The sequence below is a fragment of the Squalius cephalus genome (genome assembly GCF_949319135.1).
Source record: "Squalius cephalus genome assembly, chromosome: 3".
Lineage (NCBI taxonomy): Eukaryota > Metazoa > Chordata > Actinopteri > Cypriniformes > Leuciscidae > Squalius > Squalius cephalus.
The window spans coordinates 50,282,795-50,300,441 of record NC_137124.1 but is presented as its reverse complement, the minus strand read 5'-3'; the positions used below and the strand labels follow the sequence as shown (position 1 = coordinate 50,300,441).

At 37.0% G+C, this 17,647-nt stretch overlaps 1 protein-coding gene across 19 annotated transcripts in view; it reads left to right on the top strand.

Moving 5' to 3' along the window:
• LOC307155720 (adhesion G protein-coupled receptor L3) overlaps positions 1 to 17,647 on the top strand; it is a 324,537-nt gene that overhangs the window by 244,494 nt on the left and 62,396 nt on the right. For 18 of the 19 annotated variants that reach the window (XM_079866593.1, XM_079866603.1, XM_079866601.1 and 15 more), the window contains 4 exons: positions 1,480 to 1,663; positions 8,325 to 8,447; positions 12,487 to 12,692; positions 15,172 to 15,348. In XM_079866593.1, coding sequence (XP_079722719.1) covers positions 1,480 to 1,663; positions 8,325 to 8,447; positions 12,487 to 12,692; positions 15,172 to 15,348 — 690 coding nt within the window. The remainder of the gene's footprint in view (positions 1 to 1,479; positions 1,664 to 8,324; positions 8,448 to 12,486; positions 12,693 to 15,171; positions 15,349 to 17,647) is intronic. The other variant, XM_079866604.1, reaches the window with a different exon arrangement.

Genomic DNA, 17,647 nt, shown 5'->3' with positions numbered 1-17,647 from the left:
TTTTTCATGAGAAATGCTTATAATCCATGTAATTATTAGTGAATGAAACCCACTGTAAGCAATACCAAATGGTTTTCCAAAAACCAAGGAAATCTACTACATAATACCTGGAGAAAGTTGTCTGTTAACATTCTCATTTATCTCAATGACATGACCAATCATTACCGAAGTGTTTTTTTTTTTTTTTTTGCTGTACATTTATTGTTCAGGAAGATTTATCTCATTAACATTGTTATGTGTCAGATGACAAAAAGTATATTAGTTGTGTCCCAATACCATCCTATACACTGTGAACTTATACTATGCACTATGTGGTGTAAGGTTATTTTGTCATTCAACATTGAAGCCTGATAGCCCCTCCCACTCTGATGTAATTAAAGCTGTGACAGTTGAGTGCATGTTTTTTTCTGTTAATTGAGTGCATATTTAAAGGCCAATGCACACTGCACCCACATACGACAACAGACACTTTGTTGGGTTTTGTTGGAGCAGTAGGCCTATGTTCCCCTTGTTGGCATCTGTCGGCATAGGTCATCTCTTGTTTTTACCTTCTGAACATGTTGGGTCTTGGAATGTCTGAGAAGTAACTTACTGTAATCTGGTGACAGTCTGCATCTTCACTTTCATACCAAAGTGAAATTAATAAGCCTCAGGCTGAAGGAAATGCAAATTCACTTCTCTACAGTAGAAGGCGCAGCTCAAACAAAGCTTTTTAGCTGTTCTGCCATTCTGGATTGCAGAAGAATTGGACGCAGGAGAAAAAAGTACAACAATCTTCAGCAATTAAAACAAAACAAACAAAAATAAATAAATAAATAAATAAATAAAAGACAAATGGGATGTTTATCTAAAGTAATTTTGCTTATTAGTATGGTTGAATTGGACCATCGAAGGTCAGCAGCAAAGACATTGGTTAATAAAGTGAGATTAAATGCATAACGTATATTTGTGCAATTTATCATTAATGTGTTGTAGGTTGTGTTATATTCAGAGTTCGCATTTTACTGTTTTTATTCCTTTTGAAGAATAGTGAATCTGTTTTGTGCATGTGAGATGAGTAAATGCATGTTCACATTTAGTCTAGAACTACAACATCATGTTCACACACCACACACATCACCTCTGAACTTTCTCCTGATTTCTCTCAACATGTGGACAGGAGACCAAGCAGTCAATAAATGTGAAAACAAAGTAACTTGTGTTACTTGTTTGAAAAAGTAACTCAGATATTTTATTGTAAATTTAAAAGTAATGCATTACTTCCCTAAGTAATCTGATTGCATAACTCATGTTACTTGTAATGTGTTACCCCCAACACTGGTCCTGACAGACCTCATATTGAATTGGCTAGCTGAATAATGCTGAATAGCCAGCAAAAGACCTTTCTAAATGTTAATTTTGTGAGTAGTTTTTAGGATGTTGACAGGTTTAACAATGTGCTAGCTGCATCTGACTGCTAATGTTGTTTTGCCACTGCAGGCAATGGTGGAAACAGTGAACAACCTTCTGCAGCCGCAGGCGCGGGTGGCATGGATGGGTCTCTCGACCGGCGAACAGCTCCGGGCCGCCACCATGCTCCTGGACACCGTAGAGCAGGGCGCTTTTGTGCTCGCTGACAACCTGCTCAAAACTGACGTTGTGCAGGAAAACACAGAAAACATCCGTAAGTCATTTACGTTTATGCATTTGGCAGATGATTCTACTTATAGTGCATTCAGGGTTTGCATTTTATCGGTTCATGCATTCACTGGAAATCCAACATATGACCTTGCCATTGCTAATGTCATGCTTTGCTGTTTGAGCTACAGGAATGTAAGTCAGGATTCAGTATCTCTAGAATACCATAATCATACATAAAAATGACAGACTTATCTCTTTTATTATTCTGTTGGAGCGAGGATGTTTTGTGGTGTGTAGGTGGCGCTTTGCAAGAGAAGGGTACAAAGAAAGGTCTGAGACTGGTTTTGTTTTTATTTTAACCTTTAGAACATGTTAATTGTCAACATCAGTAGGTCAAACTAAAGATTATAAGCGCTCTTTTATACATTTCCCATAAATTACAGAAGTCATTTTGTCATTTATATTTCACATAAATTACAGAAAAAAAATATTTGCCTGAACATTTTGTCATTTATATCTCTCATAAATTACAGAAAAAAATATTTGCTTGATCATTTTGTCATTTGTTTCTCATAAATTACAGAGAAGGGAAATATTGATCATTTTGTCAATTATATTCCTTATACATTACAGAAATTATATTTGCTTGGTTTTTGTCATTTATATTTCTCATACATTATGAGGAAATGCATTTCCTTGATGATTTTGTCATTTATATGTCTCAAACTATTTAAAAAAAAACGTCCTAATCATTTTATCATTATTGTCAACCTTGTAACAGGTTTAAATGGTTGAGCTTTGAAATGGTCACTTGCAGGCTGTTGCAACAAAAAAAACATAGGATTTGTACCTCTAATGTGTAAAAAAAAAAAAAAAAGAAGCAACGTGACACCAAAGCAGGCATTATCCATGGAACATGTCAGAGCGTCTGTTTTTGATTGTGATCGAGGTTGCCAGTACCAGAAATCATCACAGCCCAGCTATCAGCTGTGTCCATGGACCCCGTCAGCCCTGATACACACCGATAAACCTGTTTTCCTCAGAGATAATCTCATACCACTCTCTGAATGCACCATTAACAGATGGATTTGACTACTTTACGTTTGTAAATCGTTTCATTTTCTTTACTGGGAGGCATAATTAAGCATTTTTAAATGAAAGGCTGAGTGAGCATATGCCACGAGTGATAATTTAGTGTCGTTTACGATGCGTTTCTCAGCCCGGGGAGGAATCGGACGAGACGTTTTGAGGACGCCCACGTTTTCCTGTGCCGCTTGCATCTGTTTGTGAATATCACAGTGTGAATGTCAGCATTCCCCAGATCATGGTGTTGTGTGCGTGCGTATATTCCTCCGGGATAAAAGCGGATGTATCTTCCGTTCCTAAAGACGGGGATTTAAGACAATCTGGCTGCCATGGAAACTCCAGAATTTAGGTCTGCCGCCTCTCTGTGGAGATGGTCGCATTTTGGGAATTAATAAAACAGAATTTATCGTGTCTGGCATGTGATTTATCCTGATATTAAGGGATCCGGAGCTTGGCTCTGTGGGGCGAGAGAGTCTCTCCCGACAAACTTTTTATGAGGGTTATTTTATATCCTTCGAGCTGCACGGAGATTAATCTGCGGGCTGTGACACCTTTAGCAGACCTTCAGGCCCTGTTTGATGGGGTTAGTTTGCGGCGTTATAAGGTTTGTTTGGCCCACGGGGCCGTTGAGTCCGTCACTGGCTCTGCAGGGCTGAATAGCAGCCTTAAGTTAAAGGAATTGATCACCCGGAATTGAAAATTCAGTCTTTTACGCACTCTCATGTCACTTCATTTGGTGGAACACACAAGGAGATGCTGTTTTCCATACATTGAAAAAAAAAACTAAATTTGGTGTAGAATCAGTTTTCACTCAGAAAAAGCTATTTTCACAATTAATTACAAAGAAACAGCAAGTAACAAGGGGTGTAACAATATATCATGTCACAATATATCACAATACAAAACTGCAACAATATGTAGGCTGTTGTGGATAGTGAAAATGTGTATCGTGGATAGTTCACCCAAAATAAAAAATACTGTGTGAGAAGTTTTCAGTTTTAGTGTCAGTACTACATTAAACTACTATAATGTTGAATATAATGTATAATAATGCAATGGGGGCTTATTTGTGTAAAAAGTGGCCTACATTATTTTAAATATATCTAGTCAGTGACAGAGTGCAAGCACATTCGTCTAAAATAATTCTATATTTTCAGCTTCAGAATCATGCATATTTTTATTCTGGTGTCACCATTGTGCTGTGCATTGGGTTCTCAGCACCCAACCCCCAATGTAATACCAAATTTTGCATTTTAATCAACAGTAAATTTATTTGTTAAACTTTTATCATATGTCTTGGAGTATCGCAATAATATTGTATCGTGACATGAGGGTATCGTTACACCCCTACAAGCAGGCCTAACACATTGAATTTGAAAGTAGAAAAACTGAAATAGTATTCTCTTGTAAAACGTAATCCAGTAATCTTTGTTTTATTAGATATTTACACAAGTGTGCAGTCAAGCTCCAAAAAGCAGTCGTATATTCTCCAATGTGTTGTCCATGCAAGTTTTGCACTCTTTTCCAAGCCTTCTGAAGACATTTAGTAGTATGTTGTGTGAGGAATATACTCAAATGTAAGATTTATTCATCCGAAACGTGCAAAAACCAATAATGTTTGACATTAAACCTGGCACAATGTGTCTAAATGTGTTATGTTTGCAACCCAGGCTTACTGGAAAAACGTGCCTCTACTTAACAAAAAAATCTACCTATATATACTGTATATACATTTGACTGCAGTTGAAATGAACACAAGTGTCAGTAAAACAACTTGCATCACTTTTCACACAAATTATGATTAGTCTAAATGTGAAGATATAGATAAATAAAGGTTTATTTTTGTGTGGTTTCTTGTTCAATACTCTGTTATGACCTCAAAACACTTTTACCATAGTGCATGATTTGTAAACTAATGGATTTTATTGTTTGCATCTCACAAATAACATGATAGTGAGAACGATGACAACATTTTCATTGAGCGAACTATCCCTTTAAGGCAACACAGAGCGCCAGCGTCGTGCCATGTGGAGAATCGGGAGAAGATTAGCGGCGTTGCCATCTGATGTTAGTGTTGATGACACAGTTGTTCAGGGAAATAAAAGCCTGTTTGTGAGTGAGAATGGATGCTCATCTTTTGCCAACTTACCCTGAAGTGGTTGTTATCCTCCTCTTTCGGTTTAATATAATGCGCTTTAAAAAACAGTGCACCATTCTATTTAGATTTTCCTTTTTGATGGAGAGTGTGTTTGTTTGTTTGTTTGTTGGAGTGTCTGTCCTCATGCTCATAATCTGGCGAGCAGATTTTGTGTGATTAACGTTATTTAAACCGGCTTTTGATTTCTCTTGAGGCACAACAGCGTCTCAGCCCGCTGTTTGCTGTCTTAAGCTTTTCACAGCGACGGTGGAGGAATGAAAAAGTGTTTCCGGCCTGCAATAGTCATCTCTTTCTGCCCACAGCTCTTTATCTCTTTTGTCCTGTTGGCGGCAAATACCTGAAGCGGTGGTAAGCACCACCCCGCCACCGAATCCACGTCTCCGTTGGGATTTTTAATGTTAATTTTGGTGCGATAAGTGTTTGTGTAAATGCTCTGGGATTTTGTGGCTGACTTCTTTTCAGGTTCTGTGAAAGGATGTTTACGAATGCCCAAAAAGGCAGCTGCAAAAATCAGGCAGCGAGTCAGTGTATTCATACTTTAATTAGAGAGCTGTGCTGGATCAGAGTTGGAATCTCAAACAGCACATGATGCTTTAATTTGTTCAAACAGCACAGCATGAGTTCTCCATTTGAACTTGTTTTATAAGTGCCGACTCTACGCAAGTTTGTGACGCCGATTGCTTCTACGCAAGCTCGATGTCATATGCGTTGCCTTTTAAAATGTGTAAGAACACAATTCATAACACTGCATTCATTGTCAACTACTGCTGTATAAAAGTAAAAGTATAAAAGTGAGTTGATACTGATCAAAATGTAAGCGAGGTGATAACAGTGATCATTCATGTCTAGTTAAAGTGGTTCTTTAAAGGCATTTACAGATTTGATTCAAATATCTGGATTTAGTTGTCTTGGGCTACGCTCAGACTGCAGGTAAATGTGGCCCAAATCCGAATTTTCTTGTGTTTGTTTTTTTGCTCACATGTGACTTAGATCTGTTTTTGTCATGACAGTGTGAACACCAAACCGATCTTTTTGATTCAGATTTGGGCCACTTCCATATGTGGTACTAAATCTAATACAGTTTTGCAATGCGACCTCAGTCTGAACAGTCAAACAGAATTTGTGCGACTTTTATATCACTCAAGATCAACATTCGTCCCAATGTTGCACTCATAGCAGTCACTTGAAAGATTTTACACACCCGAAGTTATCAATACAGTTGTGAAAGTTAGTCAGTGGAAGGACAGTAATGTGTCAGAACTCATAAGTATTACAGTGACAGCTCTATATACAAGCAAAACATAAATATTTAAAAACTCTGCTCTTTTTTCACATCCTCATCTTTGTATTTTATATTGCCTGGGCATCAATTTACTGGCTTCCATGGCAGATCACACAATAAATAAACGTGGAATCACTTACTTTAGTGTTCTCCATGTTTACTTCCGCATGACGTCTTTTTATCGTTCTTTTGCACATGCGAGTCAGTTCAGGACCTTGATCTGTTCACACTGGAATCTGATATTGGCCACATTTAAAACAACAATTTGTGAACAGCTATACACAAAATCGGATCTGATCAATAAATCGAAATTGATTACCAAGGCTCGCAGTGAGACACGTTCTTGTGTTTTTTGGAAAAGGCGGATATATTGATACTCAAAATTGCAGTGCAGCAATTGGCTGGCATCAAGAAAATCATATAATTAAAAAAGAACATCATATAAACAAATTTATAGATAGAGAGATGCATTTGTTTTAAATATTTTTAATCGCCCAAAACAAATAATGGCACATTTAAATTGGGCATATTTTAAAAGAATTTGGGTGTTATCATGTTCATTTATTTATTTAAAGGGCACCTATTATGCCCCTTTTTACAAAATGTAATATTGGTCTTGGGTGTCCCCAGAATGTATTTAAGTTTTAGCACAAAAAATACCCCACTGTTAATTTATTATAACCATTTGAAAATGTCATTTTTGGGGCCTGTTTTAAAAAGAGCTGTTTTGGTGTGTACCACCTTAAATGTAAATGAGCTGCATATCCCCGCCCTGCCGGACCCAGATGATGAAGAGACTCCGGCAGAAGAAACGCGAATGAGAATGGACCAAGACGTCTCGGAATGGTTATTTGATACATTTATGTACTTACAAAGTTTTAATCGCGTCCCCTTTGCAATTATGGATGTGCAACACACACACACACACACACACACACACACACACAAATTGTGATAACGTTCGTGCAATTTTTTGAAACTACATACACACAAATACTGTGATAACGTTTGCTAAGTACAAACAATTTTTTTTATATTTTTTTTTAAGTACAAACGAAATTATATTTATGCGAGGGGTGCTGTTGTGTCATGTTGGCATTACTTGTCGTACAGCCAGGTGCTTATGTGGCAAATGTGAGAAGATGGCTACAGAACCAGAAAACATATGCTGCAGGGAGATAGACGTTTATATACTGTCTATGGAGATAGAGCATGTATTAATTTATTTACATTTGTAATTGCTGCAAAAAATTATACGTGACATAAAACTGTCTGACGTTGTTTGTTGAGACATCCTATGACGACGACAATAAATAGCTTTAGACGCATTTGTTGTTGAACTGGCTGACATCGATTGAAATGACTATTTGCTCAAAAATCATAAAATACACTTACTTCTTCTGGAGGTGACGTTGGATCGCGAACAGTAGGCAACGATCCACACTTGAGGATTAACTTTGACCCTCGTTCACTAAACAGTCAGTCAGAAAATGATTCTCGCAAACATAAACGTATTTAGGAAGTTTAAGTGGCGCCTTTTCTTCATAAATAAAATCCATCCGCTGCGTTTTCAGTGACTCTGATGTCAGTGAAGACTACTATATCCATTCTTACATCCCACAACAGAACACGTACATTTCTTAGGAGACATTACCGGCTGTCGTTGAAACAATGGCGATGGTGTACAGATCACCGAGGGCGGGGTAACCACAGTGTCAATCAAACCACGTCGGTGGGGCTTGCGCAATTCTACGTCACATTGCACCGAATCTTAGAACAGCTCATTCTGAGACAGTGCTTATGATTTATTGAGATTGTAAAAAAAACACTGGGTGGATTTTTATCATTCTAGGGTGGTTTTGCTCACACACTGCCAACACACATTTATGTTCGAACACCATGTAAAAGTGAATTTTGCATGATAGGTGCCCTTTAAAGTGACTACATTTAATTCATTTATTTGAAATTGCTACAGTTCTTATAAACTCCCAATAGAGATCTTGAGCGGATGTCAAGATTATCAGTGATTTTTAATTTCAACCTATTCATCAGTGAGTGTATGACATCAAAAGACTTCGAAAATAGCACACAAGTGGGATGGACCAAGTATATTAAACACGTTGATGTTTCTTTCCCCAGTCCTCATTCACTTTCTGTCATGTGTGTGTTTTTGTTCAGAGCTGGAGGTGGCGAGGATGAGCACAGATGGAAATCTGCCCGATCTGAAGTTTCCACAGACTGGAGGCCAAGGGAACGCCATCCACCTGTCAGCCAACACTCTCAAACAACACGGCAGAAACGGTACGCTCACAACATTATGGGGTGGTCATATGTAACGCTAACAGGGTTATTATATTTAACCCCTACTGTCGATGATGCACTGGAGCCACTGAGGCTGGCCCCTCCCCTAACGATATAACTAGAGCACATTCGCATCAGTTCACCGCTCAATCGCGAGTTACTGTCAGTACTATTAGTTACTACAGCCTACAGTTTGCTAGCTAGCTATGCCTTCGTCACGGAAATGCGTATTACCTGGATGCGATCACTTACAAAACAGATCGGTGTCCTTATTTATATTTCTGAAAAGCGAACATATCAAGAAGAGGTGGATTCATTAGTGAAGAGCCACCTTGATGGAGAGCTGAGGATCACCACCAACACCCGCCTCTGTAGTGATCATTTTACACATAGTTTTATAAACTTTCAGTTTTTATAAACTGATAATCCGCTATTACTGGTGAATGGGGCCGAACCGACTATCTCCCACCTCGGCCTTCATCCATCCTCGAGCATCCATACCGGCTGTAGCGGTGACAGTTGAGAGGCGGCGGCAGATTTCCCACGAGTGGGCGTGGTTTCAGCGCAGCCAGCGGACACGCCCCCAGCGTTTGAGAGCAGAGAATACTGCTAATTTTTCAAGATTTTGATAGCTTATTTTATTTACTTGGCGGCTTTTTTATCATTCAAATTTGGATGGGTGGCTAATAATACATTTTTGTTACTGTAAAAAAAAAAAACCCATTAGAATTAACTGAAATAAAATAAAGTTAAAAAATATATATATTTTATTTTAACTAGTGGCTAAGTCAAAATGGTAACACTTTAGTTTAGGGGTCCAATTCTCACTATTAACTAGTTGCTTATTAGCATGATATTACTAGGATAATGGCTGTTTATTAGTACTTATAAAGCACTTATTAATGCCTTATTCTGCATGATCATATTCTACATCCCTTAATCCTACCCCATACCTAAATTTAAAAACTACCTACTAACTATTATTTGAGTTTATTGGGGCAAAAGTTCACTGGACCCTAAATTAAATTGTGACCATAAAAAAAAAATCTCATTTTCGTTTAGTTTAAGTTGAAGTTCTAAAATAACTAAAAGTGAATGAGCAAAACTTAATAAAAACTATATAGACATTTGAAAATGACAAAAAGACACAACAAAACTTTAACTAAAATGAAAAGAGAGAAAATGAAAAAAAAAAAAAAAAAAACCATAATAGTATTTAAATGATTCTAAAACTGAACTGAACACTAGTGCCACTTCCATTCTCTGAAACTCTGAATTTACAATATCCTTCTTGCCAAAATACAATAGGGGGCTAATAAGTTTAGATCCTCAGTGCTCATTCCCTTTTTATGAACAAGTTGCCATAAAACTGGTTTCCTTCATCAGAGGTTTTCCTTTCATCACCAAACGCTTGTTACTGAACGGCCCATCAACAGGAATGGGGAAAAATTGTTGTCTGTTATTGTGAGTCAGTGATCCCAGACTCTGCGGGGAGGCGGTGGGTTTTTTCATTTTTTTCATTTTTTTTTTCATTTCTTTTCATGAAAAAGCAAGTGAGTGACACGAAAATAACGAGCAGAACTGTAGCTCTGTCAAAGGAGGCAGTAAAGCGCTAATAACATTTCAATAAAGCAGAATCAAATCGACTCTGTGGTTAGATTTTTTTTCCTCACTTTTTTTTTCTCGCTCACTCGAAACCTTTGTGGCTTTCAGTAAAGGCTGCCGAAAGAAAAAAAGCATTATGGTTGTTATGTATTCATTACATGATCAACTGAAACCCATCTAATCAAAACTCAAATTATTTCACTTCATTGCTTATAACGACTAAAACAGTATTTCGATCAACTTGAGACAGTGTCTTCTTGCTCTCCATGATGTGGTAATGAAGACGTTTTTTGACCTCTAAAGAAACGTGCTGCAGAACCCCAACGCCCCATCAGGACGTGTTCAACAGCAGATTTAGCAAGTTTTGCTTTGTTATGCCGCAGCTTTGGCTTTTTAAAGCTTTATCTTCTAAACGAGCTCCCCTCGAATCTCTCACGCAGTGAAAGAAATGAACTTTTCCAATAAGGGCTCATATTTGCCCACTTGAATTGATTTCCAAGGGCATTTCTACCAATTAAATGAAATCAGTTTAAATTGATCAAAAGTGAAAGTTAAGACATTTACATTGTTTCAAAAGATTTCTATTTCGGTTTCCACAAAAATATGAAGCAGCACAACTTTTTTCGACGTGTTTCTTGATCTTTTTTTTAGATCTTGATTTCTGAAGGATCATGTGACACTGGAAACTGGTGTAATGATGCTGAAAGTTCAGCATTGTATCACAGGAATAAATTACATTTTAAAATGTATTACAATAGAATTAATACAATAGAATATATTTTCCCACATTTTTTACAGAATTTATGAACAGATAAATGCAGACTTGTCGAACATAAAAGACTTCTTTCAAAAACATTATACAATTTTTACAGACCCCAAAATTTTGAAGGTTGAAAATTTTGACTATTACACTGTAATTACAATTACATAATGTAATGAGATTCATGTTTTAAGAATAACAGAAATATGAAATTGTACTTTTAAATATGAAACAAGTGACTTAATGAGTGCTTTATTGAGTCATTCATTCAACCGATTCATTTAAAACAGCTGACTGTTCAGAAACAAAGCTTTCTTTATGAATGGGTCAATGCATCATTGACTCAGCCAGTTTGTTCAAAAATGCAGATTCATTCAGTAATGAAAACACTTCATGTTGCTCGGAGATGCGCAACGGTTCTGCTGTGGCTTGGAACTGTTTTTGTTTTCCAAATATTCAAAGACAGTGTTGTGTCTAAAATATTAAGATACTTCATTTTCATGTCTTGTTTATTAAAGTGAATACTGAACAATTGTGCCAATAGAAAAACAGCACTCTTGCTTGTATGATATGTTATACATTTTAAATGAAGTATATATAAATATTAGGGGTGTAACGGTTTACAAAATTCATGGTTCGGTTCTGTTCGATACGCTACAGTGGTGACACGGTTCGATACGTTTTCAACAGCAAAAAAGAAAGAAATGCCAGAGAAATTTCCTTGATTTAAAAAAAATATATATATTTATTAAAACTAGCATCATAAAGTATGATCTTTTTTTACTTTGAACAATGATGGAGCTATACTTGACTCTTCTTAGCAGCATATAAAACAAAAACAGCTGCTTATAAAAAAAAATATTTAATATTGTTGTAGTTATAAACAAAGGTTTATTTCAGTTTTATTTTAAGTTTGCAAGGCTCCAGATTAACATCTGAGGGCAGCAATTTTATTCATAATGTCAAAATAATGAATCAAAAGCAAAACGATTAAAAAATAAATATTTGGGACTGGAAAAGGCAGCCACTTACTGGTTACAATGGTAATTTAATGTCTTTTTTTAAATTTTTAAATATGTATAAGTTTTCCTACATCTTGAAACTCACAGCGATGTTATTACTTATGTGGTGTATTCAAATGCTTTCTTTACTGGATCTCTTAGCGCTGTGTAGTAACAGTGTCTCATGATCAAGATCGGCTTGTGCTGAACACCATTTTTTTTACAGTGTATGGTCCAAACTGATAAATGGTCCGTTAAGCACAAAATGACTAGCACAGTTTCGTTACGCTTTCATTATGTTTGCCATTTGATGTTGGGCAACGCTGTGGTGGTCGTGCCAGTGCGCCAGCTAACAAAATTTTGGTCGGCAGGAAAAATGGTCCAACGAATCATTCAATTTGTAATGCGTTCCAAACCGAAAGCCTAGTACCGAACAGTTGAATACAAATATGTGTATCGTTACACCCCTATATATATATGTGTGTGTGTGTGTGTGATTGACCAATTTATTTGAGTCCCTCAAATGTGAGTCTTTTTACCAATTATTTTGAGTAGCGAAATAATACTTCTGATTTCACTGAATCACTGAAACGACTCATGTGAACTTTGTCATTGTAATGAAAAAATTTGTACTAAAATGAACAGCCACTCTCTTTCTGTCTGTCTCTCTCAGGTGAAATCCGGATGGCGTTTGTCCTGTATAAGCATCTGGGTTCATACCTTTCCACAGAAAACGCCAGCATGAAGTTCAGCAGCGAGACATTAAACACCAACTACTCTGTCATCGTCAACTCTCCCATTATAACAGCGGCCATCAACAAAGACAGTAACAAAGTTTACCTGTCCGACCCTGTCATATTCACAGTCCGACATATTCAGGTACAAGGCTGTAAGACATGCGGTTTGTGTTGTGTTCACTGTGAGATTTGTTGTCAGAATAGAAACATCCAAGAAATTACAAGAGTGCTGGACTGTGTGTGTGTGTGTGTGTGTATGTGTGTGTGTGTCAGAAAAGAAACATCCAAGAAATTCCAAGAGTGCTGGACTGTGTGTGTGTGTGTGTGTGTGTGTGTGTGTGTGACTGGTTGGGTAACTCAGATGAAGAGGTGATGAATGAATGGTTGCTTTAACAGCAGGTCCCTCAGTCACACCACCAGCATTTATGCCTGAATAATTTTTCATCCAACCACTTTATTGAAACGTACCCAAAAAATTACACACACAGATACTCTGCCTCCAGCTATGATTAAACAGGTTGAGAGACCAGGGAACTTGGTTTCCTGTTTGTGTGTGTGGGAGGACGTTCACGGGAGAGCGATATCCGCAGAACTCTGCAGATTTCCACAGAATCAAAACGTCTGGATCTCTGCATGTCCCAACGGCCTGTATCTCTGTTTATTATAGATTTTGGCATATTTGATCATGCTTTCAGCTTCCATTAAGAGCGATTCACTTTTTGCTCCTTTTAATACATTTTACAAAGTTTAAATCCATTGCATAGATTTTTCCCCAAAATGCTGAAATTTAAATTTATATTATATGGAATTAGCTGAACTTTAGAGGGCTTTTTGATCATTGTTCATCAGCCTTTACCACCTTGTGGTATAAATGTGAATTGCACTTATTCAATCATCAAAGATTAACTTATTGTTGTGCAGAAAAAAAAAAAAAAAAAGCTACACTGTTACGCACTTCAGGATGTTAGCGACCCTATACAATTTTTACAAAAAATTTATGGGAAAACAGGCATTGTTTTTTATATAATTTTTTCTTGTTGTTTCATTGTTGTTTATAATTAACTCATTGAGGAATACTAAGAAGGTTGATGTCTAACTTTAAAAAAAAATTAATGAGGGGGAGGGTAGTGAATGACGTCCCGGGTCACTAATGGCCTGAGGTATGTGTTTAAGGCTTAAGTGTGTTAAGAAACAGTCATGAAAGTGTATTCTCTTTAAGTACACTTAAGCATCCTTTAATTTCATTAATAGGATATTATCTGCAAGTGCAATCTTTATTTTTTTAAATATACATTTAAGATTTGAACAACACTACAAGTGCACATTCAGTACAATTAAGCACACATTGATTCATGTTATTCCAAAAGAAAGATAAAAACAACAATCGTCACTATAGTCTTATCAAAATATAATGTCTTGCCCCACCTCTAAAACAAATGACCAAACCCTTGTTAACCATTAGTTCTCTACACAATCGACTGCAAACTCACATCAGTCTGCCTATGGTTTTGATCTGTTTAATCAAGGTTCTCCTGGTGTGTGTGTGTGTGTGTGTGTGTGTGTGTGTGTGTGTGTGTGTGTGTGTGTGTGTGTATGTGTGTGTGTGTGAATGGCTTTGTGATATTAAAGTCTTCCTTCCACTGAGCGCCTGATGGCCCACATCTAGATTAGTATAATTTCAGCGTGGGTGAAGAACAGCGAGCTCATATCCTCAATGAAGAAACATCCATTTTACCCAGAGCCTCTGGTCTGAAGGATGTCTGGAACTGGCATCAAAATTGCACAAAAGAAGCAAATGAAGTGTTTGAACGTATCTGACCAGATCTATGAGATAGTCATTTCCAGTGTCCAAATTCAATGCCCGTCATGCACCAAATGCAACTAGAATCTGCAAATAAATAGCATTCTACCTGGTCATTTTTTCATGAATTGCATAAAACACAATAATCATTTAACATGTGCTAATTGCCCAGATCAAATTAACATCTGCCGGATGTCCTTTAACTTATCTCAGTGTAAAATTAGAATTTGTATGTTTTGCAATTTGAAAATGTACATAGTCAAATTAAATGCATTATAATTGATTCAACAGAATGTTGAATTTGTTTGATAAAAATAAAGTAAAACTGTAAATACAGTATATATATATATATATATATATATATATATATATATATATATATATATATATATATATATATATATATATACATAGCTGAATTTTCAGCATCATTATTCACAATCTTCAGTGTCACATGATCTTTCAGAAACCATTATTATCAACAGTTGTGCTGCTTCATATTTTTGTGGCAACCTTGATACTTTTTCTTTGATAAATATAAAGTTCAAAAGTTCAACATTTATTTGAAATATAATTCTGTTGTAACATTATAAATCCCTTTACTGATGTTTTTGGTCAATTTTATGCATCCTTGCATTAATTTCTCCTATTAATTTCATCATCATCCATCCTGCAGTTTCATGATCAGTAAAGCAGTAGTTCTGTTGATGAAATTCTTTGTTGCAAAAAAGGTTCATTTTGGCTCCTGAGTGTAACTCTTGTTATTGCCCATGTTGTGTGTTCTGCTCTCTAATGCAGTTTGCTGTTCTTCCTTCTTCAGCAGTCCGAGGAGAATTTCAACCCCAACTGTTCATTCTGGAGCTACTCAAAGCGCAGTATGATGGGCTTCTGGTCCACGCAGGACTGCCGGCTGCTCGGAACTAACCGAACACACACCACCTGCTCCTGCACACACCTGACCAACTTTGCTGTGCTCATGGCTCATGTGGACGTGAAGGTAGTGGCACTTTAAACACATCTGTCTGATATATAAACATCAGACTTGTTCTAAGCTAAGACGTTTCCAGCAACAATTTATCTGTCCACACATGAAAACATTGCATGATGTAGCACAGCCCATCAGATTGTTTTCAAAGCAACAATTTACACATTGCAACAATGAGGTTTTACAAATGAATAACACTATTATGAACACCCCCAAAATATGTAAATATATATTGTTCAAGTGTTTTTTCTTGCCATTTTACGTGGAGGAAGCTAGCAATCCAGTCTAAGAAACTGTAAATGATATGATCTAAATCATCCCGAGATGTTTACAGAGGTGCTGAGTGGATTTTGCTCGGAAGAAATCAGAAGAAATATGTGAAGTGTGTTTGTTTGAAGCAGTGATGCAGCACAGATGATCAGGGGTGTGTTTCCCATACAACAACATAACTCGCTGCTTAACTACCACTCACGACTGTTTCCTGAATCCTTATTGTTGCAAATTTGTAGTTCAACCACGTTGGTTAATTATGTCACACAGGTGGTGGAGTAATAACTTCTTATAATGAATCCATTTGAGATCAAATTAAAACTAGATTTTTGCCATAAATTAAGGACATGGCATCTGAGGACTAATTCCCTTTTTTTCTCAGTTATTTTGCTTTATGTCCAGATTCAATCATAGGCTCATAGTAAGCACATGTAAATTCAAAAAAGGTGCTTTAAGGTTCTCACCCCCCACCTTGGTCTCTTTTAAAGAAGACACTCAGCAGATTATTAGAGAAGTGAAAGTGTAAAACAGTTATAGAAGTTTAAGTTCCTTCTGTAAAGCAAATGTACTAAACATTTTCTATTTTATACAAAATGTTTTTTTGCGTTCCAAATTTGAAGTTGATAAAACAAAAATTGAGCCCTATAAAAGGTATTTAAGTACCGTTTCCATGGTAAGGCAATGTCCAATTTACAAACGGTTTTCACAGGATAAGTGTTAAAGCTTTTGAATGATACCTAATTTAAGATGACTGCTAAAATATGTGATGGGGGGAAAGGGAAATAATAGTCATTTTCGTGTAGTGGAAACAGCGATCCTCTCTAAGAAAATGAAAACGGTATGATCTAAGGCTATTTTTAGACTGCAGGCAAATCTGATTTTTTCTCAGAACAGATCTTTTCAGGCAGACTATCTGTACTATGCAAGTGATCAAATAAGATGTGTGTGTCCAGACATACCCTACATATCTGCATGGGTTGTTTTGGTAATGACTTAGGCATACCCAAGTATGCGATGAGGCTTTCAAAACAGATGCAGGGAAAAGTTGCATCATCTCGCTCTCTAAATAAGTGGCCTGTCGAATCGTGGTGCAGAGCTCCTCCATTGCACAAGAAAAACTCAGCAATGGAGGAAACTGGTAGATGTATGAATACTTCACGCATTTCCGTTACCTATTTTGACGTTGTCGCTGTGTCGCCTTAAGAGTGACCCAAAAGACAATTTGAAATCCGACTTGAACAGCCAGAGCGTTCAGACTGAGACGCATCTGGAGACCAGATTTTTTGCTTTCCAGACTTTCAAAAACCCATCTGGATAAAATCTGAATATGCAAAAAGTCCGATTTTTGCTGGCAGTCTGAAGACATTCAACTTCCTGGGATGTTTAGAGGTGCTGAATGGATTTTGCTCTGAAAATTCAGAAGAAAGACGTGAGGTGTGTTTGTTTGAAGCTGGTGGATGTGGAGCAGATCTCTGTGGAGACTGTTTATTGTTTGTTGATGACTTTAGGCTGTGAGGTGCATTGTGGGAGATCAGCGGGTGGGCGGTCTTTATCTCTCCATATGATCCATGATCAACGACGATTCCCAGCTGAGCGACTCAATACTCGCTGAACAAACACACACATACACTGGTGTTTTTTTTAGGAATGCATTGTTATTGTTGCTTTTTGTTCGTTTTGAGCATTTTTTAAAAGGCCAACATGATACGTCTGACATACAGCTTGACGCCTTCTGAGTTTTTGTAAGTTGCTGCCATGCATTATTTTCAAAATGATTACATATTAGTGTACACATTTGACTGTTTTCATTTTGTTGTTTCTCCATTGAAGTCTTGTTCTCTGTGTTGTCGAGAACACAATTTGGCTGCAGGGTTTTTTTCCTCCGTCTGCCAGGCGTGGGGTCGCATGGGACGGAGCCTCAGCCAGGTGCATTTAGTCTAAAAGCTTCATTTACATTTTCCATTCACAGCCGAAGTTCGGCTTTACCTGGAGTGAAACCGAAAAGCAAGAGAAGAACAATTGACAGGATTGAAAAAAAGAG